Raw genomic sequence first — 23,340 nt, forward strand, 5'->3', positions numbered from 1 at the left:
TTCATTTGGTTAAATTTCCCTTGCTAACTTCTCAGGATACATAGGAATATATAAGTAAGCATTTAATCAAGCTTCTGACTTAACAGAGGGGTTAGATGCTGAATATAATTTGTAATTGCCTGAGAATATAGTAAGCTTAGTACTTTTGTTTCCATAATTGTGAGGTTCTTGTTGCAATATGAATCAAGATTATTTCAAGTACTTTATATGAAAAGAAACTCTTTTTTTTCCTTTTGGAAAAGCTCAGAAATATACAGAAGAGCGAATAGAATAATGGCCCTCCACGGTGCTATCTTCCATCTTCAATAATTATCAGCTTAGGATATATCTTGTTACTGTATCTCAACCTTTAGCATAACCTTACTCTAGAAATAAAAGCAAACCTTTTATTTGCTCTATAACCCTGGGTCATGTTAAAGCAAATCTCAGGCATCATGTGATTTCATCTGTAAATATTTTGATACGTACTTCTAAAAGCTAAGGACTCTGCATCTACTGTGGAAAATGGTACTGGGATTCCTCAAAAAATGAAACATAGGGACTTCCCTGGTGGTCCCGTGGTTAAGAATCTGCCTGCCCAAGTAGGGGACATGGGTTCCATCCCTGGTCTGGGAAGAACCCACATGCTGCAGGGCACTTGAGCCCATGAGCCACAACTACTGAAGCCTGCACACTCTAAAGGCCACATGCCACAACAGGAGAAGCCGCGGCAATGAGAAGCTCACTCACCACAGTGAAGAGTAGTCCTGGATTGCCACAGCTCAAAAAAGCCCAAGTGCAGCCACAAAGACTCAGTGCGGCCAAAAGATAAAGAGGTGCTCAGTTGCTCAGTTGTGTCCGACTCTTTGTGACCCCATGGACTGTGGCCTGCCAGGCTCCTCTGTCTGTGGGATTCTCCAGGCAGAGAAGGCTGGACTGGGTCGCCACTTCCTCCTCCAGGGAATCTTCCCAACCCAGGGATAGAACCACATCTCTTGAGTCTCCTGCATTGGCCGGCAGATTCTTCACCACTAATGCTACCTGGGAAGCCTCCCAAAATAAATAAATATTAAAAAAAAAAAAAGAAGTATTAAATTACCATTTGATCCACCAATCCCAATTCTGAGTACATACCTCAAAGAATTGAAAGCAGGGACTCAAAGAGCTATTGGTATACCCATGTTCATAGCAGCATGGGGCAGAATAGCCAAAAGGTGGCTGCAACCCAAATGTGTATTAATGGATGGTTGGATAAACAAAATGTGATCCATTCAGACAATAAAATATTATTCAGCCTTAAAAAGGAAAGAAATCCTGACACATGCCATGACATGGGTGAATGTTATGCTATGAATGTTCACTTATGCTAATGAGTTCACTTATGCTAATGAGTCCATATGGTAATGAGTTCACTTATCCTGTGAATGTTCACTTATGCTAATGTTCACTTATGCTATGAATGTTCACTTATGCTAAGTGAAACGGGTCAGTTACAAAAGGACAAGTATTTTATGATACCACCAAGGCAGGTATCTAGAGTGGTCAGATTCATAGAGGCAAAGTAGAATGGTGGTTGCCAGGTGCTGGGGTGGGAGTGGGAGATGGAGAGTCAGTATGTAATGGGCACAGAATTTCAGTTCGGGAGGAAGACAGAGTCCCTGGGTTGGCTGGTGCCGCTGCTGTGAGCACTGGTGTGCATGTGTCGTTTCAATTTAGAGTTTTCTTCTTTTCTGGATATGTGCCCAGGAGTGGGATTTCTGGGATCATATGGTAGCTCTATTTTCAGTTTTTTTAAAGAACTACCATACTGTTTTCTACAGTGGTTGCACCGATTTATATTCCCACCAACTGTGTACACGGGTGACGGAAATGTTCTTGATTGTGCTGTCCCACGAGATGGCTGCGAGACACGTGCGAAGAGTCGACTCCTTGGAAAAGACCCTGATGCTAGGAAAGTTTGAAGGCACAAGGAGAAGGGATAGGCAGAGGATGAGATGGTTAGATAGTATCATCGACTCAATGGACACGAATCTGAGCAAACTCTGGGAGAGAGTAGACAGGAAAGTCTGGGATGCTGCAGTCTGTGGGGTCGCAAGGAATCAGACACCATTTAGCAACAACAGCAACAAGACACGTGTGGCTTTTGAGTTCTAGAAATGTGGCTTGTATAACTGGGGGCTGGGTTTTCCATTTGTTTAATTATAAGAGTCACATAATAGGCTAGGCACTGCAGCACCAGAGAGATTTACCCTGACCACTAAATGCTCCAACTTGGAAGCCACCCACTTCCTTCCCACCAAGAGCTTATTGGCCAGAACTAGTTGCATGGCCTCAGCAAACACAAAGGGATCAAGGAATGCCATCTCATCATGTGCTGGAATATGGCAAAAGGGATATAGCTGATGAACAGCTCTAATGCCTCTGCCTGAGGATAAGTTTTTTTGGAAACCAGAAGAAGAAACACAGTTTTTAAAATTTTCGGATGAGAAGGTAAACTTCCCTGGTGATTCAGACGGTAAAGAATCTGCCTGCAATGCAGGAGATGCCAGTTCCATCCCTGGGTTGGGATCCCCTGGAGGAGGAAATGGCAACCTGATCCAGTATTCTTGCCTGGGAAATCCCATGGACAGAGGAGCCTGGTGGGCTGCAGTCTATGGGGTCACAAAGAGTTGGACGCGTCTGAGAGACTAACACTGTCACTTCACTTTCAGTGTGATAGTTCTCTCTTGCTATGTCACCAATTATCCAAAACTTAGCATCTTTAAACAGCAATCATTTAGGACTTCCCTGGTGGTGCAGTGGTTAAGAATCCACCTGCCAATGCAGGGGACATGGGTTCGATCCCTAGTCCAGGAAGATTCCACGTGCCATGGACAGCTAAGCTCATGCACCGCAACTACTGACGCCTGTGCACCCAAGAGCCCATGCTCTGCAGCAAGAGAAGCCACTGCTGTTAGAAGCCCATGGGCTGCAACTAGAGAGTGGCCCCTACTCACTGCAACCAACATGTACGTGCAGCAGTGAAGATCCAGCACAGCCAGAAATAAATAAAAAGCGAAACAGCAGTCATATATTACCTTACAGTTGCTGTGGGGCAGGAACCAGGGTGTAGTTTGTCCTCTGTCTCAGGGTCTCTCATGAGGCTGCCAAGAAGGTGTCAGTAGAGGCTTCATCTTCATCTGAAGGCTTAACTGGGGAAGAGTTCCCTTCGCAGCATGAAAATGTGACAGTTGGCAGAATTCAGTTTCTCATGGGCTGCAGGACTGAGGGTCTCTGCTCCTCGCTAGATGTTTTCTGGGCGTTGCTCTTGGTTCTTGGCTATGTGGGGCCCTCCATAAGGCAGCTCGCAGCATGGAACCTGGCTTCCCTCAGAGTAAGCAGCAGAGAGAGCTAGAGAGGGCATGCAACGTGCAAACCACAGTCGCTTTGTAGCTTGATCTCAAAAGTGCCATCCCATCACGTTTTCATCTTTTATTCATCAAAAGTGAGTCACAAGGTTCACAGATACAGGAAATGAACTAGCGGTTACCGGTGGGGAGGGGAGGGGCAACATAGGAGTCGGGGAGTGGGGGGTATAAACTACTAGGGGTTAAGGCTCAGGGATGCATTGTACCCCACAGGGGAAAGGACTTCCCTGGTGGTCCAGTGGTGAAGACTCCACACTCACAATGCAGGGGGCCCAGGTTCAATCCCTGCGTGTTGCAGTTAAGACGCAGCGCAGCCAAATAAATAAATGATTAAAAAAAAAACATGGGGGAAACAGTCAATATTTTGTAATAACTGTAAGTGGAAAGTCACCTTTAAAAGTTGCTTGTGCTGTGCTTAGTCGCTCAGTCGTGTCCGACTCTTTGCCACCCCATGGACTGCAGCCCGCCAGACTCCTCTGTCCATGGGATTCACCAGGCAAGAGTACTGGAGTGGGTTGCCATGCCCTGCTCCAGCGGCTCTTCCCAACCCAGGGATCGAACCCAGTCTCCTGCATTGCAGGCAGACGCTTTACCATCTGAGCCGCCAGGGAAGCCCTGAATGTTGAAAGTGGAGTCGCTCAGTCTTGTCCAACTCTTTGCGACCCCATGGACTGCAGCCCACCAGGCTCCTCCCTCCATAGGATTCTCCAGGCAAGAGTACTGGCGCGGGTTGCCATTTCCTCCTCCAGGGGATCTTCCTGACCCAGGGATCCAACCCGGGTCTCCTGCAATCCAGGCAGATGCTTTATCCTCTGAGCCACCAGGGAAGCCCTGGTTGTATAAAAAAATATTTTAAAAAAATTTTAAAGGCAAAGAATTTTTAAAAAGTTACTAGGTCCCACTTTCAAGGGGAGGGTGTTGCACAAGAGTGTGAACACCAAAAGGCAAGAATCATCACAGGCCTTCTCGGAAGCTGCCTTATATATTGAGAAATCAGAATTTAAGTGATATTCAGTTGACAAGTTCTTATGGGAAACATATAGTATATATTGTGTGCACACTTTGTATAACGTGGCCCAAAGATCTCTTTGACTCTAATTCCCAGTTCCTGCACTCTCTATTCCCCTTTCCTGCTGTGTTCGTCTCCTTTTAAAAATATTTATTTATGTATGTATTTATTGGCTGCAGCAAGCGGGATCCTTTGTTTTGGCACTCAGGCTCCGTAGTCGTGGTATGCAGACTTAGTTGCTCTGTGGAAGTGGGATCTTAGTTCCCTGACCAAGGATGAACCCACATCCCATGCGTTGGAGGGCAGGTTTTTTAACTACTGAACCACCAGCGAAGTCCCTGTCCTACTTAGCACTTAATACCATCTGACAAACTGTCTTTCTTTCTTTACTCCATTCCCACCCCCCGCCCTGTTTCCAACCAGTTCCACAACTTTTTGTCTGTCTTGTTCTGTGCTTGGAAAAACCACCTGGCACATAACAGGTGCTCAACAAAATGAATGAAGGAATGAATGAAACTTGTACACATGTAACTTTTTGTAGCCACTTGTTTATTTATTTTGACTTTTTGTTTTGACAGAATTTCAGACTCACCAAAGAGTTGCAAGCACAGTGCTAAGAATTCCTGTATATTCTTCATCCAGGTTCCCCAAATGTTGACATATACCGCTTCCACTTTATTCCCTCTCTTTCTCTCTTTCCTCTTGAGCCATTGAGAAAAATTTATAGGTGTGATGGCCCTTCAACCTTATATACTTCAGTGTATTCTGAAGGGCAGTTGCTTCTGTAACACAGCACAATGATCAAAACCAGGAAATGGGCATTGATACACTATTGTTATCTAATCTACAGACCTTATTCAGCTGTCCCAACAACATCCTTCGTAGCAAAAGAAGATCCTGACTTCCTTGTTAGATTCAGTCCTCATGCCTCCTTTAGTTTGGAGAAGTTCCTCAGTCTTTACGTGAGCTTCCTGACGTTAACAGTTTCAAAGAATATAGAAAAGTTACTTTGTAGAATGCCCCTCATTTTGAACATGATGGAATTCAGTTTATTCAAATGATACAGTCACGGCAGGAAATCCCCAGAAGTCATGTTGTAGCCTTCTACTTCCCTGGTGGCTCAGACGGTAAAGCGTCTGTCTACAATGCGGGAGACCTGGGTTCGCTCCCTGGGTCAGGAAGATCCGATGGAGAAGGAAATGGCAATCCACTCCAGTCCTATTGCCTGGAAAATCCCATGGAGAGAGGAGCCTGATAGGTTACAGTTCACGGGGTCGCAAAGAGTCGGACATGACTGAGCGACTTCACTTTCTTCACTTTCCTGAGATCACTAAACATCATTCTTCAATGAAAGGAACCAGGGATCCTTGGAGAAATGGCTGATTCTAGTGGATGGCAGTGAGGGATGATACTGGAGCCTCGTACGATGCCAGAAAGTAAGGAAGCTTTTTTAAAAAAAATGGGAGCATGTCAAAGGAACACAGGAACCAGTCTGAAGGAACTCCCAATGGCCAACAGGAATATTTCAAGCAACAAAATAAGTAACAGTTTGGATGGATAATCCAAAGAAAAAAATAAATATATGAGTCTGTATTGATATAAATAAAAGATTAAATAAGTGGATAAATGAATATGGGAGAAGAGACAAAATTTTTTTACAAAAGAATTCTAAAGAATATAGAGCTACCATATGATCCTGAAATTCCACTCCTGGTCATATATCCAAAGAAAACCATAATTCAAAAAGATACATGCACCCAAATGTTCATTGCAGCCCTTTGCACAATAGCCAAAAACATGGAAGCAACCTAAATTGATGAATGGAGAAAGAAGATGTAGTACATACATACAATGGAATATTATTCAGCCGTAGAACTGAATGACGTAATTCTATTTACAGCAACATGGATGAAACTAGAGATTGTCATACTAAGTAAATCAGACAGAGAAAGACAGATATCATTTGATATCACTTATATGTTGAATCTAAAAAAAAAGGCACAAATAGATTTATTTCCGAAACAGAAATAGACTCACAGACATAGAAAGCAAACTAATGGTTGCTAAAGGGGAAAAGGAGGTAGGGAGGAGGGTTAAATCAGGAGGTTGGGATTAACATATACGTACTACTGTATATAAAATAGGTAGTCAGCAAGGATCTACTGTGTAGCACAGGGAACTATACTCAGTGTTTTGTAGTACACTGTAAGGGAGACGAAGCTGAAGTGTATGCATGCGTACAGGCTCCATTGCTCAGTCGCATCTGACTCTTTCATGACCCCACAGACTGTAGCCCGCCAACCTCCTCAGTCCGTGGGGTTAACCTGGCAGGAATACTGGAGTGGGTTGCCATTTCCTTCTCCAGGGGATCTTCCCGACCCAGGGATCGAACCCAGGTCTCCCACATTGCAGGCAGACACTTTAACCTCTGAGCCACCATACACCTGAAACTAACACAATAATATAAATCAACTATGCTTCAATTGGAAAAAAAAAAAGAATATATGTAAATACTCTTCCCTCCAGGAGATGGAGCTTAATCTCCTCTCTCCTAACCAGTTGGGCTTCCCTTGTGGTTCAGCTGGTAAAGAATCTGCCTGCAACATGGGAGATCTGGGTTCGATCCCTGGGTTGGGACGATCCGCTGGAGAAGGGAAAGGCTAATCACTCCAGTATTCTCGCCTGGAGAATTCCATGGACCGTGTTCCATGGGGTTACAAAGAGTCAGACACGACTGAGCGACTTTCACTCCTAACCAGTATGGGCTGGGGTTAGTGATCATCCCCAAACAGTTGAGTAGGTAAAGGGGAAAAGAGTAACTTGACAGTGGAGAAACCTGATGGAGATCGTTTTAACCAAGGGGTCAAGGTCAACACCGTAGAGATAAGTCACCTGGACGTCATGACTCACTGATACGATGCAATGAGGCCATCATTTCGTCTCTCTAGACTTATTCCCCCAAATCCATCATCATATTCTAATCATGAGAAAACAACAGGCAAACCCAGACTGAGAAACATTTTAAATATTGCCTGACCAGTCCTCCTAAAAATGATCAAAGTTTTGAGAAACAAGAAAAGAAACTGTCACAGACCAGAAGGGACTATGGAGAAAAGTTGATGCAAAAGAATGTGGTATCCTGGATGAGATCCTGAAACAGAAAAGGATATTAGTGGGAAAACCAGGGAAATCTGGAGGGAAAAAAAAAAAAGTGTACAGTTTAGTTAGTAGAATTGCACTCCTGTTGGTGTCTCAGTTTTAACAAGTGTACCTGCTCCAGCATATGGGTGGCCCCCCCATTATCAACATCTGTTTCAGAGCAGTGAATTTGTTACAATTGATGAACCTACATTGACACATCAAGACACATCATGTCAACAACCCAATGTATCTACAATGTATGGACACTGTGTAACCAAAGTCCACAGTTAAGGTTCACTCTGGTGTGTACATTCCATGGATTTGGACCTTTATAGTCTGGCAACCCCACTCCAGTACTCTTGCCTGGAATATCCAGTGGACGAGGAGCCTGGTAGGCTGCAGTCCATGGGGTCGTGAAGAGTTGGACACGACTGAGCGACTTCACTTTCACTCTTCACTTTCATGCATTGGAGAAGGAAATGGCAACCCACTCCAGTGTTCTTGCCTGGAGAATCCCAGGGATAGGGGAGCCTGGTGGACTCCCGTCTATGGGATCGTACAGAGTCGGACACGACTGAAGCAACTTAGCAGCAGCAGCATTCTCATACTGAGTAATTTACTGCCTTAAAATTCCTCTGTAATCCACCTATGCATCCCTCCCTCTACCCTAACCCCTGACAAGCACTGATCTTTTTACTGTCTCCACAGCTTTGCCTTTTTCAGAATGTTGTATAGTTGGAATCATACAATATGTACAGCCTCTTATCTTGGTAATATGAATTTAAGTTTCAACCATATCTTTTCATGGCTTGGATAACTCATTTCTTTTTTTTTTTTTTTAACTCATTTCTTTTAACACTGAATAATATTACATTGGGGCTTCCCAGGTGGCTCAGTGGGTAAAGAATCTGCTTGCAATGCAGGAGTTGTGGGTTTGATCCCTGGGTCAGGAAGATCCCCTGGAGGAGGAGGGCATGGCAACCCACTCCAGTATTCTTGCCTGGAGAATCCCATGGACAGAGGAGTCTGGTGGGCTATAGTCCACGGCGTTGCAGAGTCAGACATGACTGAAGTGACGGAGCGCACATGCATGCGTGCAATATTCCATTGTCTGGATATACCACAGTTTATCCACTCGTACTGACGGATTTCTTGGTTCTTCCAAATTTTGGCAATTATGAATAAAGCTGATATGAGCAACTGTGTGCAGGTTTTCGTCTGGACATAGTTTTCAACTCCTTTGGGTAAATACCAAGTGGCACTGTTGCTGGATTATATGACAAGAATGAGTTTAGTTTTCTAAGAAACCACAGTAGCTGTACCATTGGTATTCTTGCCAGCAGTGAGTGAAAGTACCTGTTGCTCCACATCCTCACCAGTGTCTGGTACTGTCAGTGTTTTGGATTTTAGCCATTCTAATAAGTCTGTAGTAGTGTCTCATTGCCTTAGTTTGCGTTTCCCTGATGACATACCAGGTGGGGATTTTTTTCACATGCTTATCTGCCATTTGTATATCTTCTTTGGCAAAGTGTCCTTTAAAATCTTTCATCCATTTAAAAATCAGGTTTGTGTTCTTATTGTTGAGTCTTAAGAATTCTTTTAATATTTTGGATAACTGTCCTTTATTAGTATTGAGTTTTCCTATCCATGAACATGGAATATCTCTCCAGACTCTGGTGATTAAAAAAAAAAAATCTATTTACCATCATTCCTGGATTGCTTATTATATATTAGTCATTGTGCATGCTTACTGGCTTGGTCTTAATTAATCCTTACAGTAATCTGTGGCGTAAGGAGTCATGTCTCCATTTTACACAAAGAAGCTGAGGTTCAGAGAGGTTAAGCACTCTTCCAAGAACACACAGCTAGGAAGTATTCGAGCTAGGATTTTTACCCAAGTCTGCATCCAGAATTTGACTCTATCTCATTTGTTTCTGGAAATACTGCTATGCAATGTTATGCCTGGAGTGACAGCCACATTTCATCTCTGGATTCACTCTTGGGTGCCTACATCATGGCCTGGAAATGTCTGGATTATCAGATTTGGTTTTTGTGTTTATACTCTTCAACTCCCAAAGACCTTGGTACTCACTCCCAGTGAGTATCCAGACCAGAAGTTGGAGACCAAATGTCTTTTGGCTGATCCATTCTTGCAACTCAAAATGACTGGATTAGTTGCTAATTGTTTTAGCAGTCAAATGAATGCGATCTGCAGTTATTTATTTAGGGCATTTATTTCAGAGATACCTGCACAGTTCAATTGAGTATAATTCTCAAAGCCAGTCTGGTAGTGTTGCTGCTGATTGATAAATTAAGTCTCCAGCTTGCAAATGTGTTAAAGATTAGAACCGGTGGCTAAGACTGATTTTTAGAGGCCCACTGTTAAACTGCTTCTGTCTGCAATTCTAATGAGTTTCTAAATCTTTCTACTGGGTCAGTGTTTACTAGTTTGGATTAATGGTGGAAAGAGGACAAGGAACTACCTACTGCTCTAATTTGAGGAGTCTATGATGATTTCTTGCCCATCCACTTCCATCTGCTGGATGGTATGTAAGATTCTAATATTAGAAATTCATTCCTTTGGCTATATAGAAATTTTTGGTCTTTGAAAAGTGAGCCCATTAGATCCCTGTCACACTTTAGCATGCGTGAGTTGAGTTCTTTCCAGAAAAGGGAAATAGAGCAATTGAGAGGATCGGAAGACTTTGGAAGATTCTGAGGAAAGAGAGAGGAACTCTACCATGTCAAACTTTAGAGTTAAGCAAGCTTTGGGAATACCATTTGGTGAGATGAAAGCATAGACTCTTCTGCCACTTTGACAGGGGGAGGGTGGATTTGGAAATGTGTGGGGGTATTTTTGCTTTTCACAAGACTGGGATGCTACTGACTCTGCAGTGGGCATATGCCAGGGGTGCTGAATAACCTAGGATGTACCAGACACTTAAACGCCAAAAACTGTTACATCAAAAAATGCTAGCATTGCCACCATTGATAATTTTTATTGTTCAATCACTAAGCCATGTCCGACTCTTTGCAACCCCATGAACTGCAGCACACCAGGCTTTCCTGTCCCTCACCATCTCCCAGAGTTTGTTCAAATTCATGTCCATTCAGTCAGTAATGCTATCTAACCATCTCATCCTCAGTCATCCCCTTCTCCTCCTGCTCTCAATCTTTCCCAGCATCAGGGTCTTTTCCAATGAGTCAGCTCTTCACATCAGGTGACCAAAGTATTGGAGTTTCAGTTTCAGCATCAGTCCTTCCAATGAACACCCAGGACTGATCTCCTTTAGAATGGACTGGTTGGGTCTCATTGCAGTCCAAGGCACTCTCAAGAGTCTTCTCCAACACCACAGTTCAAAAGCATCAATTCTTCGGTGCTCAACTTTCTTTATGGTCTAACTCTCACATCTGTGCATGACTTCTGGAAAAACCATAGCTTTGACTATATGGACCTTTGTTGGCAAAGTGATGGTCTCTGCTTTTTAATATGCTGTCTAGGTTTGTCATAGCTTTTCTTCCAAGGAGCAAGTGTCTTTTAATTTCATGTATACAGTCATCATCTGCTGTGATTTTGGAGCCCAAGAAAATAAAGTCTGTCACTGTTTCCATTTTTCCCCATCTATTTGCCATGAAGTGATGGGACTGGATACCATGATATTAGTTTTTTGAATGTTGAGTTTTAAGCCAGCTTTTTCACTCTCTTCTTTCACTTTCATCAAGAGGCTCTTTAGTTCCTCTTTGCTTTGATAACTCTAGAGAATGGCAAGATAGGAATAGTAAGTTTGTCCCTTCCAGAGCAGTGATTAGCAAACCTAGATGTACCCCTACAGTCTGGCTGAATGAAAGTCAGGGCAGAAGGAAGGTCCAGGACTCAAAATTTTTACAACACTTTGCAGGCAGTTCTGACAAGCAGCCAGCTTGTCTCCTGTCTAGACTTGGGTCAGGGCATCTTGGAAGACTTGTCTTTGTCTTCTGGTGAAAAGGCAGCCAAAGTTTGTTGTAGGACTTCAAGGTTCAAGTCCACAAGGAGAACTATCACAGATCACTATAATGAGTAGGGCTCCCTGGAATCTACATTCAGAAGCATGCCAAACATTTTCTATTGAGGTAGAGGACACACAGAAAACCATACAACTCATAGGTGCACAGCTTAATGAAATCTTACCAAATGCACAATATTTACAAAGTGAATACACCCAGATCAAGAAGCTTCCAGAAGGCACCCCTTGTGCCAGTTTCTCCCCAGCCCTCCAGGGTGACTACTACTTTGATTTCTAACAGCGTGGATTCATTGTGCCCATTTTGAACTTTATGTAACAGAGATCCCACACCATGTTCTATTGTACTCCTGGCTTCTCTGGCACAAAATGGTGTGTGTGAGACTCATCCAAGCACTTGTGGGTGGCTGCCAATTGGTTATTCTCATTGCTGCAGAGGGCTCCTTGTGCAAACACTCCACAGTGCATTGACCTATTCTGTTATTGATAGACGTTTGGGAAGTTTCCAGTCTTTAACTAGTATGAATATGATGCCATTCACATCCCAGGGAGTGGACTTACATCCACTTACATCCTCATTCCTCTTGTGTATATACCCAGGAGTGCCAATCCTGGGTCACAGGGTATTCAAATGTTCAGCACTGGAAAAAATGGCCAGTTTTCCCAAGTGTTTCTATCAAATTCTCTCCACCCAATAGACGCAGAAGTAGTTTCAGACCCATTAGTGACCTGGGCATATTTTAAAATTCTCTCTTAGCCTCAGTATTTCCATCTGTAAGGTGGGCCTTCTATGAAGACTTGTAGATGCTTCATCTTAATAAGGGCTTTCCCAGTGAGGAGTTAACTCTTTTCTGAAAAGCTCTGGGATCTTTAGAAATGCCTGTAGGTAATGCTTATGCTATGAAACTCAACTGTCTTCTCAGGAAAGTCCATCATAACAAATTATGTGCATAAGTTAGCTTTGCAATGCAGCCTTCTTATATGACTGGCTATTTACATCTGTGCATGTGAGATTACTTCTCAATTCATATTAACTATTTGCCTTTGAATTCTGAAACATTAAGTACAAAAATCTTCAATGCTTATTGAGAATCCTACACAACCCATTTCCTTGCAACTCTGATCACTCTTGGTTTAATCATTTTGTCCATACCTTGACAGATAGAAAATCTCGAAAGTGCTACAGGCAACCTGTAAAGGCTTAGCCACAGGCACAGAATGGAGAATTTATGTAAAGATGTATCACCTTGTCTAGTATGTTTCAAATGAACTCAAATACTAATGTTCAGTTCAGTCACTCAGTTGTATCTGACTCTTTGTGACCCCATGGACTGCAGGATGCCAGGCTTCCCTGTCCAACACCAACTCCCAGAGCTTGCTCAAACTCATGTCCGTCGAGTCAGAGATGCCAGAGTCAGAGATGCCATCCAACCATCTTATCCTCTGTTGTCCCCTTCTCCTCCTGGAAATACTGATACAGTATCTGATGCAATACTGATACAAACACTGATGGGAGAGCACTAACTAGAATTCCACCAGCTGAAGCTTGGAAAAATATTTATCTTCTTCATCCTCTTCCCTTTCTCCTCCCTCCCCCCTGCCTTCCAGTCGATGTATTGCTTTTGTGAAAATTCGGTGGTTTCTTGGTAGAAAGAAACCACTTTGGAAGACAGTTTGATGACATGTTACAAATCTGAAGATATGATACTAGGGACCCAGAAATTTCATGCCTAAGGCTCTTCCTACAGAAATGCATACTTATCAGTTCAGTTCAGTTCAGTCGCTCAGTCGTGTCCGACTCTTTGCGACCCCATGAATTGCAGCACGCCAGGCCTCCCTGTCCATCACCAACACCCGGAGTTCACTCAGACTCACGTCCATCGAGTCCGTGATGCCATCCAGCCATCTCATCCTCTGTTGTCCCTTTCTCCTCCTGCCCCCAATCCCTCCCAGCATCAGAGTCTTTTCCAATGAGTCAACTCTTCTCATGAGGTGGCCAAAGTACTGGAGTTTCAGCTTCCAAAGAAATCCCAGGGCTAATTGGGATTACTCAACGAAGGAATTTGTTTAAGAGCCTCAACTGGAAACAACTTAGATGTGTATCAACAAGATAATGGGCAAACAGACTCTGGCTTATTCTTTCATTGAAATATTATACAGCAGTGAAAGTGTGATCAGTTGCAGTTACATGTGATGAAAGCAGATGAATCTTGAAGACAATTTAAAAAAATTGTATTTTATTGAAGCACAGTTGATTTACAATGTTGTGTTAATATCTGCCGTACAGCAAAGTGATTCAGTTATACATAGATATCCATTCTTTTTCATATTCTTTTCCATTATGGTTTATGAACTGTATAGTTCCCTGCGCTATACAGTAGGATCTTGCTCATCCGTTCTGTATATAATAGTTTGCATACACTTATCCCAAACTCCCAGTCCTCTCCTTTGCCACCTACCCTCCATCCCCCTTGGCAACTACAAGTCTGTTCTCTATGTCAAAGACATACTGTTGAACCAAAGAAACCAGACATCATAGAGCATATACGGATGATTATATTCATATAAGGGGCTTCCCAGGTAGCACAAGTGGTAAAGAACCTGAAGGCCAATCCAGGAGACATAAAGACTCGGGTTGCATCCCTGGATTGGGAAGATCCCCTGGAGAAGGAAAGGGCAACCCACTCCAGCATTCTTGCCTGGAGAATCCCATGGACAGGAGCCTGGCAGGCAGCAGTCCTTAAGGCTGCGAAAGAGTCAGACACGACCGAAGTGATGTAGCATGCACACACATATACTCGTATAAAATCTAAGAAGATGCAAAGTGGAACTGTATTGTTTAGGAATGCACAAAGAAGTAGTAAAAGTATAAAGAATAGCAAGGTTATTAATACCATAAAGTCAGGATGTGATTATCCTGCTGAGGAGAATGGGTATATGTCTGTTTCCAGAGAGGCAGCAAGGTGCCCTTTCCATCTGAACTTGGGTGTGAGTTTCATGTGTGTGTTTCACAGCAAATTCTTAAACTGTGTATTTATGCTCTGGGTATTTTTCTGTGTGTTTTCAGTTTCACAGTATAAAAAGGGCCCTGTAGTGGCTCTGGAGGGAAGCAAACACCATGGGATACACATAAGCCAGAACTTTATCCAGCCAAGCAGGACCTGGTTAGTTATCTGCTCCTGGCCTTTCAGATTTGACACCCCTGTGGGTCTGTCCAAAGATAGGGGTCAATACTTCATTCCAGTTTGCAGGGCCTCGGTGATTTGAAACTTTCACAGAAGTACCATCAAACCATGCTCCCGGTTTTTCAGATCGATGTATTGCTAAATAGAGCAAATTTGGGTAGAGGACTCTAGACTTGCATCGCCATCCTTTTCTGTCTTAAGTTTCTTCTTTCCTCCTTCCTTCTCCTTGCAAGATGCTGGGAGCGTCCGGCTGTCTGCAACCGAAATGGAACCCGTTGGAAAACAAGGTTTCCTCCCAAGGGAGGAGAAATCTGTCGTCCCAACTTCCCCCTTGCCACCCGACCATCCGGCTGTCCCCTCTCTCCCCCACAAAACTCCGCGGAGCCAGGTCCCCTCGCGCCTCCGCGATTGGTCGCGGGCGTCATGTGTCCCCCACTTGGGGTGGGTCTTTCTCCCGTTAAACTCATCAAACGCTCCTCTTTGGAGCTTCGCTGGCCAGTGGTTCAGACCTTTGCGCCCGTTTTCCCCACTTCTTTCCTCTTCCCCCCTCCATCCTTCCACACCAGTCTTATTTTAGCAAAATCTAGAGAAGAAGGAGGAGGAGGCACTGGGGCGGGGAGGGGGTTGGTGGACGCTAGGCATTGCAGCATCCGGAGCAGCTATTGAGTGGCGAAGAGAACCGCGCATCCCTCTCCCCCCTCTCGTTTTTTTTTTTTTTTCCTCTTGTTGGGAATTTTCAGGATTTCATTGCTGCAATTTAACCCCAAGATGAGGCACGGTTGAGTGAAACGCTGCGCGCACACGCACATTCACACTCCTCCTTGGGCAGAAGAGGCAGCCGCTGGTGATTCAGGAAGGAAAAAAAAATCACCGGGACCCTGCGGCTTCAAGACTCCTTAAGACCTCTTCGGAGTGTTTCCCTCCCCCTTCCCCTTCTTTCCTTTCCCGTTAATACTCTTAATTTAATTTTTTGGCTACAGATCTTTCAGCATTTTTAAGGTCTAGGAACTCAAGCAAAACAGAAAGGGTTTTTTTTTTTTTAATTTGGGGGCTGCCTTTCCCCTTCCCCCCAGGAAAGACTTGCTTTTTATTTTTTTTAATAAAAAATTTTTTTAATGGGCCAAGCGCACTGCTTTTGCAAGATGCCAGCCTGACCCGGACCCCGGAGGGGATTTGAAGCTTCCACTGCATCCCGAGGGGAGTCCTTTGCAAATCCTTCGAGTCTTTAAGGGGGTGTGCGTTTTTTTTTTTAACTGCCTTCCCCCCCCCCCCCTTTTTTTTTTCCGGAGTGGGTGGATTGGGGATTGCCTGGATTCCTTCCTCGGTTATTTTTTGCCTCGCTTCTCTCTCCCCTCCCCCCTTCCCCGGCCCCCGCGCCCCGCCCCCGCACCCTCCTCCAGCCCCTCCTTCTCCGGGGTCAGCCAGGAAGATGTCCCGAGCTGCTGCTATCCCCGGCTGGGGCCGGGCAGCCGCCTTGTGAGCCCCCGACCCGAGGCGCCGAGCCGCCGCCGCCCGATGGGCTGGGCCGTGGAGCGTCTCCGCAGTCGCAGCTCCGGCCGCCGTCTTCACAGCATCGGCGGCGGCGGCGGCGCCTTCCGCATCGTTCGCCGCAGCGTAACCCGGAGCCCTTTGCTCTTTGCAGAATGGCCCGCTTCGGAGACGAGATGCCGGCCCGCTACGGGGGAGGAGGCTCCGGGGCAGCCGCCGGGGTGGTCGTGGGCGCCGGAGGCGGGCGAGGAGCCGGGGGCAGCCGGCAGGGCGGGCAGCCCGGGGCTCAAAGGATGTACAAGCAGTCAATGGCGCAGAGAGCGCGGACCATGGCCCTCTACAACCCCATCCCCGTCCGACAGAACTGCCTCACGGTCAACCGGTCTCTATTCCTCTTCAGCGAGGACAACGTGGTGAGAAAATACGCCAAAAAGATCACCGAATGGCCATATCCTTTGCCCCGAACCCCCGGCAGCTGCGCCTCCCCCTCCTCCCTCGCTTCCCCTCTTCCAGGCTGGGAGAGAGACCCGGGGGTTGATGGGAGGTGGTGGGGGGGGGGGTCTTCCAGGGGGTGGGAGAGGGGGCACCAGGGAGGAGTGCGGAGCGTCTCTCCACCCCGATCTGGGTTGAGCTACTTGCAGGCTTGGGGTTGGGGGGTGCCAGGGGGAGTGGATTCCTCCTAAGGACCGATTTTGGAAGGAGGGCTGGGCCCTGGGGGTCGTACAGGGGCCTTTAGAGCCAGTTCCAGGTGGGTCAGAGTTCTCCGGAATGAGCGTGGACCCGGCCAGGGCCTGGGCGCTCTGGCCAGGGCAGGGGAAGGACCTGGGGGAAGGCCTTGGCTGGGTTTCCCTAGCCGCCCCTCACCAGAGTCCATGGTTATCTCTAGAGCTGGGCCCAGTCTCAGCTCTCAGGCCTCTCTACCCCTGCTGGCCCTGGGGTTGGGGGCGGCCTAGGGGCTCCCAGGGCCAAGAGCCATTATGAGACCATATGGCCTTCATACCGAGGGGCCAGCACTGGCCAGAATGAATATTCCCTAGTGGGCCGCTGGCTGGGAAGGGATGAGGGGCATTCATTCTCCCCCGTGTCTGCAGGTTCCATTGCCTTCTACCACTGATTAGGGATCTCATCATTTTTGGGGCTGTAGAATACATCCCAGTTTGCCCCATCTGGGGCCCTGACCTGAAAGACCCCGAATGAGCTACTTCCGTAAGAAAGACAGGACAAGAGAAAATAAGGTGCCGGGTCCTTCCTGGGGTGCCGTGTCAGGCCTTGGGTTGGAATCGGCTTCTTCCACCCTAGAGACCCAAGAGGGGACACCAGGAGACTCAGCCTCCATGTGGACGTCTCGGGCAGGTAAATGCCTTTTTTTTTTTTTAATTAAAGCTCCAGAGGAAGAAGGTGGAGTCCAGATTTCCCTCTGTGGAGATGCTATTAAAATGCAGATCCCCCCGTGTTTCTTTAAATTCGTGCCTGCTTGAAATAAACCTTGAGGAGGGCTTAACATCTGTTGAGATGTAGGCAGGCAAGGATGGGTAATTAGTCGGGCTTTCTAGCAGTTATCTAAGCATGACCCAGATTCCAAGTGGGGGGAATGCACCCTGCTCCCCAGGCTGGCCGGACACCGTGCCGTGCCCAAGTGTGCCGCTCCTCGGCTGGGTTCCAACTGGCTGCCCTCAGTGTAAAAATGAACAGGACTGGTTGGGTCCTTGGGCTTCACTGATGAGCCCCCCATCCTCTTTGTGTATGGTTTTGACTGTTATACACCCTATAAGGCTGAGCCCTGGGTGGTCCTGGGGTTGCTTATTGGAGGAACGTGTTGGCTGGTGGATTCACTTTGAGCAGGATTTGGGCTTCTGGGAGCCAAAACTGCAACAGAGGGCTCTGAGCTTTTGGAGTGTGTGTGAACAGTCTACTTGGAGGGTGGTGAAAATTCAGAGGTTCAGCGGCTGTCTTTTGGGAGGGGTGTACCACTAATCACGATGTCATTTTGATGGGCGCCCCAGGCAGGAGCCAGGTCTTTGCCTCCCAAGTTTCAACCTTGTGATGATCTGTTGAGATGGTCCGGCATCTTGTAATCACTCTGCTTGTCTCCCCTCAATCCCTGGAGGAGTAGGGGGGCACAGAGAATGGCAAGATGTCAGTGTGTGCACGATCAGATAAGTCGGGGGTGTCCAGGAAGGATTCACTGGGCTGACAGGTTTCCGGGTTGAAAATGGCTTTAGATTGCCTTCCGGAGCTTGGATTTAGAGTCTTCTAAGAGGAAAGGAAGAAGGTGGGAGTCCAAATGTGTCCTTAGCTCACCCCAGTCCAGCCTGAATCCTGCAGATCAGAGGACTGTTGGGGAGGGGATGGCAACAGTCCTTTGGAAGGAGGAATCTTAAAAGAGAGATGCAGGTGACCTGGGAGCACTCGGTCCTTGAGAGGTTTTCTCTGGCTTTCATGCTCTCAGGAGCTTCGTGATGAGTTTGTGCATTTTGCTGTTTGCAGCCAGTTTCTGTTCACTCTCTGGGCCTGAGGCAGCAAACACATTATACAGTCCCTCTCTCAAAGGGTCAAAGGAGAGAGCTCTCCACTCCCCCAATCTGTCTCCAAGCAGAGTCATCCAGGACTGAGCTTTCTGGGGTGGGGGGTGGGGGGGCCGGGGAGGAGAGAGGATGAGAGGGGAGGGGACAGAGAGATGGGGGCTGGGTAAGGAAATCTGGGCCAGTGCAAAGAGACGGGATGTATGGAAATACCGAGGAGTCAGGGCACCGGGGCAGAACATTGACTTGAGTATCCAAATATTTCTGCAATTCAAAAACATGTTTAAGTACTTATCTAGAACTTTAAAAATAAAGACTTACATATATGTATATATTTCCCTGTATTTATATATAGAGAGGAAAGTACCCAAGTCAAGTCCAGCTTAGTAAGTGAACATTCATGCCATTAGCATCTGGGCCAAGGAAAAGAAAGTGACCAGCTCCCCAAAAGTCCCCTCCTGCCCCCTTCCAGTTAATCCCCCTACAAGGGTTACTGCTGCCCTGACTTCTGACCCCATAGGTTCATTTGGACTCCTTTTAAGCCTCTTGGAAATGGAGTCAGAGGCTGTGTTCCTCTGTGTCTGGCTTTCTTTTACCCCCGCTCAACAATCTGCCTGTGAGATGGATCCATGTCACTTCAGGTCATTGTTGGTTTTCCTTCTCAACGCTGTGTGATACTTTATTGTTGCCTCTCTGCAATGTAGCTCTCCGTTCGGTGGTTGAGGGCCATTTGAGTAATTTCCAAACTGTGGTGCTGGGAACATTCTTGTGTGTGTCTTTGGTGGAATTTTGTGGGGAAGGCGTTTCTCTTTGAGTTTGTACCTGAGTGGATGACGTGTACTTGGAAGTAGCATTTACTGAGGGTCGCAGGTGAGTGGGCAAAGCAGATTTCTCACTGTCATGTGAAGGAGGAGTCATTACGCATCCCATGAACTTGGCTGTGGGCTCCTAGGGCCTGAGCGTTACCTCCAGTGCAAATTCCAGCATGGTACGCTGGCTGAGGGTGCAGCCTTGCATTCTCCATGCTCACGGGCACTTTGCCACTGTGATCCACCCGCCCCACCCCCCCGCCCCCCGCCACCGCCCAGCTCCACTTCCGCACCCCACTGTCCTCGGCAGCTCCAGCTTGAAGCCAGCAGATTTAAAGAGATTCTCAGGAATTTCATTTTTCTCTTCCTGAGTCAGAAAAACCCACATGGAAATCTTTGATGTTCGGGTTTCCATTGGTTTCCTTCACTCTCGAAGGGGTCCAGGGAGCAGAGCTGTCTGGACCACACACCTGGGTTCCGTGTTCTCGTGGATGGGAAGGCTGATTTAAATATGGCTGTGACGGGCTCTGATGATGACTTCTAAAGAGCTCAAATCTGTCAGCTCAATAAGGTGCATCTGTCAACCTTCCTCAAGCCACCGTTTAATGCCACTCACTCCTGACGCTCTCCCTGGCGCCAGTGTGAATGTCATCTTCCTCCAGCCCTGCTGATGCCAGCAGATCGTCCCCTGAGCACTGTGTAGGAATGTGGGCCGCGGCAGGAGCCGCAGACTCTGGTCTCTGTCTTATCCTGCTCCTTCTCCCGAAGCACGTGCAGGATCCCAGGTTTTCAACCCTCGTTTTCGAGAATCTCAGTGAGAAACCCAGAGTTCCCTTACATCAGATGCCCACTTTTTTGTTTAATCAAAAACTCTCTAAAGAGGAATGTTCTGCATCGGAAGCAGACGTCGACACCCTGGGAGATGTTGGAGCATTTATCCGAGCCTTGGCCCACCCGGAAAAGGGCAAGGGAGAATGGCTATTTGATTCTTCTAGATCAGCGTGGCAGATATTTCCAGAGCAACAAAACTCTGTGAAGTAGAAATTAGTGTGACTTTTCCCTTGGGATTTTTTTTTTCCCTTCCACAATCCCCAAATCCTGACAAATAAAAGATCAGCTCATTGAGGAGTTAAAAACTTACCTGGAGCTGATCCCCACTGTCTACTCTTAATTTACGGTCTTCATTGATTCTGCTTGCTGTGCATTTTGGGCTTCCCAGGTGGTGCTAGTGGTGAAGAACCCACCTGCCAGTGCAAGAGGCGTGGAGATGCCGGTTCACTCCCTGAATTGGGAAGATCCCTTGGAGGAAGATACGGCAACCCACTCCAGTATTCTTGCCTAGAGAATCCCATGGGCAGAGGAGCCTGGCAGGCTTCAGTCCATAGGGTTGAAAAGGGTTGGACATGACTGAAGCGACTTAGCATGGTGCGCATTTTGGTATATTTTACTGAAGAAATTGTAGGTATGCTTGATTCTGGGGTGCTGCTCCAGACGCCCCACTGCAAGTGTTATTTAAACATTGTAGTACTTTCTAGACTTAACTGAGTGTGAGGATTGCCTTGTTAAAATGGTGAGTCTTGTCCAGCAGGTTTGGAGTGGGGTTTGAAGTCAGATGGGGCTTCCCAGGTAACTCAATGGTAAAGAACTCACCTGCCAATACAAGAGACAAAAGACGTGGGTTCCATCCCTGGGTCGGGAAGATCCCCTGGAAGAGGGCTTGGCAGCCCACTCCAGTATTCTTGCCTGGAGAATCCCATGGACAGAGGAGCCTGGTGGGCTACAGTCCATGGGGTCACAGAGTCAGACACAACTGTAGCAACTTAGCACGCATGCTGGAGTCAGACAGGCTACCATTGCACCATGAAGTCACCGGGGTGGGGTCTTTTCTAACAAGCCTCCAGGGACTGACCATGCCGTTCGTCCACAAGTTACACTTGGAGTATCCGGGTCACATCATAGGTGCATCCTCTTTTTTTTTTTTCTTTTTCTCAAAAACCGGGTTTATTGAAGTATTCAATATAAATTACTTCCAGTGAAATTCACCCTTTTAAGCGTACAGTTCTGAGTTTTGACAGATGCATGCAGTCATGTAGCCAACACTAGAATCAAAATAGGGAATAATTTCATCAACCTAGAATATCCCCTGGTCCTCTTTGAGTCAGCACCCCACTATGCAAGCCCTGATCTTTTCTCCATCCTTATTGCTGTTGTCTAGTCACAAAGTTGTGTCCGACTCTTTTCGACCCCATGGACTGTAGACCACCAGATTCCTCTGTCCATGGGATTTCCTAGGCAAGTATACTGGAGTGGGTTGCCATTTCCTCCTCCAGAGCATCTTCTCAACCCAGGGATCGAACCCGCGGCTTCTGCATTAGCAGGCGGATTCTTTACCACTGGGCCATCTGAGAAGACTCTTTCTATCCTTACAGTTCTGCCTTTTCTAGGAGCTCATATAAATAGAAGCAGACAGTACGCAGCCTTTGACATCCATTCATGTTGTTGTATGTATCATTTATTCATTCTTTTGAGTGCTGAGTCGTATTCCATGGGATGGCTGGAGCAGAGCGCTTTCTTCCATTTCCCAGGACATTTGGGATATTTCCAGTTTGGGCGATTATGAATAGAGCTGCTACAAACATTGGTAGATGGGTTTTAGTGGGAACATTTGGGAGTATACATTTTATTTCTCAGATAAATACCCAGGAGTAGGTTTGCTGGGTTATGTGGTAAGAATGTGTTTAGCTTTGTAAGAGAATGCCAAACTGTTTTCCAAAGTGGTTGTGCCATTTTACATTCCCATCCTGTGATCCCTTTAAAAGCACCGTGTTCTAAGCTCCGAAGTGCGTCTAGCCTCAAGGGTTTAGCATAAAGGGTTGTGGATGTGTGGAGCGTAGCGGAAGTGATAGCATTAAGTGCCAGTCGGAGAAATTAGAAGGGGTGAGGATGTCATTTGAAGCTATGTGCCTGCTCTGGTTTGAAGTCTAGCAACGGAGTGGGGTCTTCAGTGTGGCAGAAGGGGGTCTCTGATGGAGAGGGGTGCTTTGGGTTGGTGCCTCGGCAATAAAGACCAGCCTCTGAGGCTGTGAGACCTGTGCCCGCCACCCTCTTCCCCACTGCCACCCCAGCATGTTTGGCACAAAGTGTGTACTCCATAAATGTTTGTCTCATGAATGACGAAAATGCCTTTCTTTACCCATTTTCCAAATTATAGGGATCTGATTCACCTATGTACCCACGTTTTAGGTTTTCAGTGGGTTTTAGGTTCGGATGGTGGGATGACGGGAGGCATGTGTGTACGTGAGATTATTAGACCAAAGAAAGATCTCTGAAATGTTAGTGCTTGAGAAATCGGGGAGCAGTGGCCCCTTGAGAGTGGAGTCTTCCCCTGGGGCTTTTGAGGGGACATCTGTTGGGTTGTTGTTCAGTAGCTAAGTCATGTCTGACTCTTTTTGACCCCATGGACTGCAGCATGTCAGACTTCCCTGTCCTGCGCTATCTCCCAGAGTTTGCTCGAATTCATGTCCACTCAGTCAGTATGCCATCCAGCCATCTCATCCTCTACCGCCCCCTTCTCCTCCTGCCCTCAGTCTTTCCCAGCATCAGAGTCTTTTCCAGTGAGTCAGCTCTTCACATCAGGTGGCCAAGTATCGGGGCTTCAGCATCAGTCCCTTTCCAGTGAATATTCAGGATTGATTTCTGTTGGGTACCTGGAGCTTATGGACACCCTGCCCCATTGCTCACTCAGGAGCAAGCACACACATGTACTCCTTCAGCAATGGAAGCCACTACTGGGAAAGTG

At 46.5% G+C, this 23,340-nt stretch overlaps 1 protein-coding gene across 1 annotated transcript in view; it reads left to right on the forward strand.

The window, feature by feature from the left end:
- Window positions 1-23,340, forward strand: part of CACNA1A (calcium voltage-gated channel subunit alpha1 A) — a 343,443-nt gene that overhangs the window by 78,485 nt on the left and 241,618 nt on the right. Inside the window, exon 2 of the mRNA XM_052643195.1 lies at window positions 16,365-16,658. Coding sequence (XP_052499155.1) covers window positions 16,365-16,658 — 294 coding nt within the window. The remainder of the gene's footprint in view (window positions 1-16,364; window positions 16,659-23,340) is intronic.

The sequence above is a fragment of the Budorcas taxicolor genome, chromosome 7 (assembly GCF_023091745.1).
Source record: "Budorcas taxicolor isolate Tak-1 chromosome 7, Takin1.1, whole genome shotgun sequence".
Taxonomy (NCBI): domain Eukaryota; kingdom Metazoa; phylum Chordata; class Mammalia; order Artiodactyla; family Bovidae; genus Budorcas; species Budorcas taxicolor.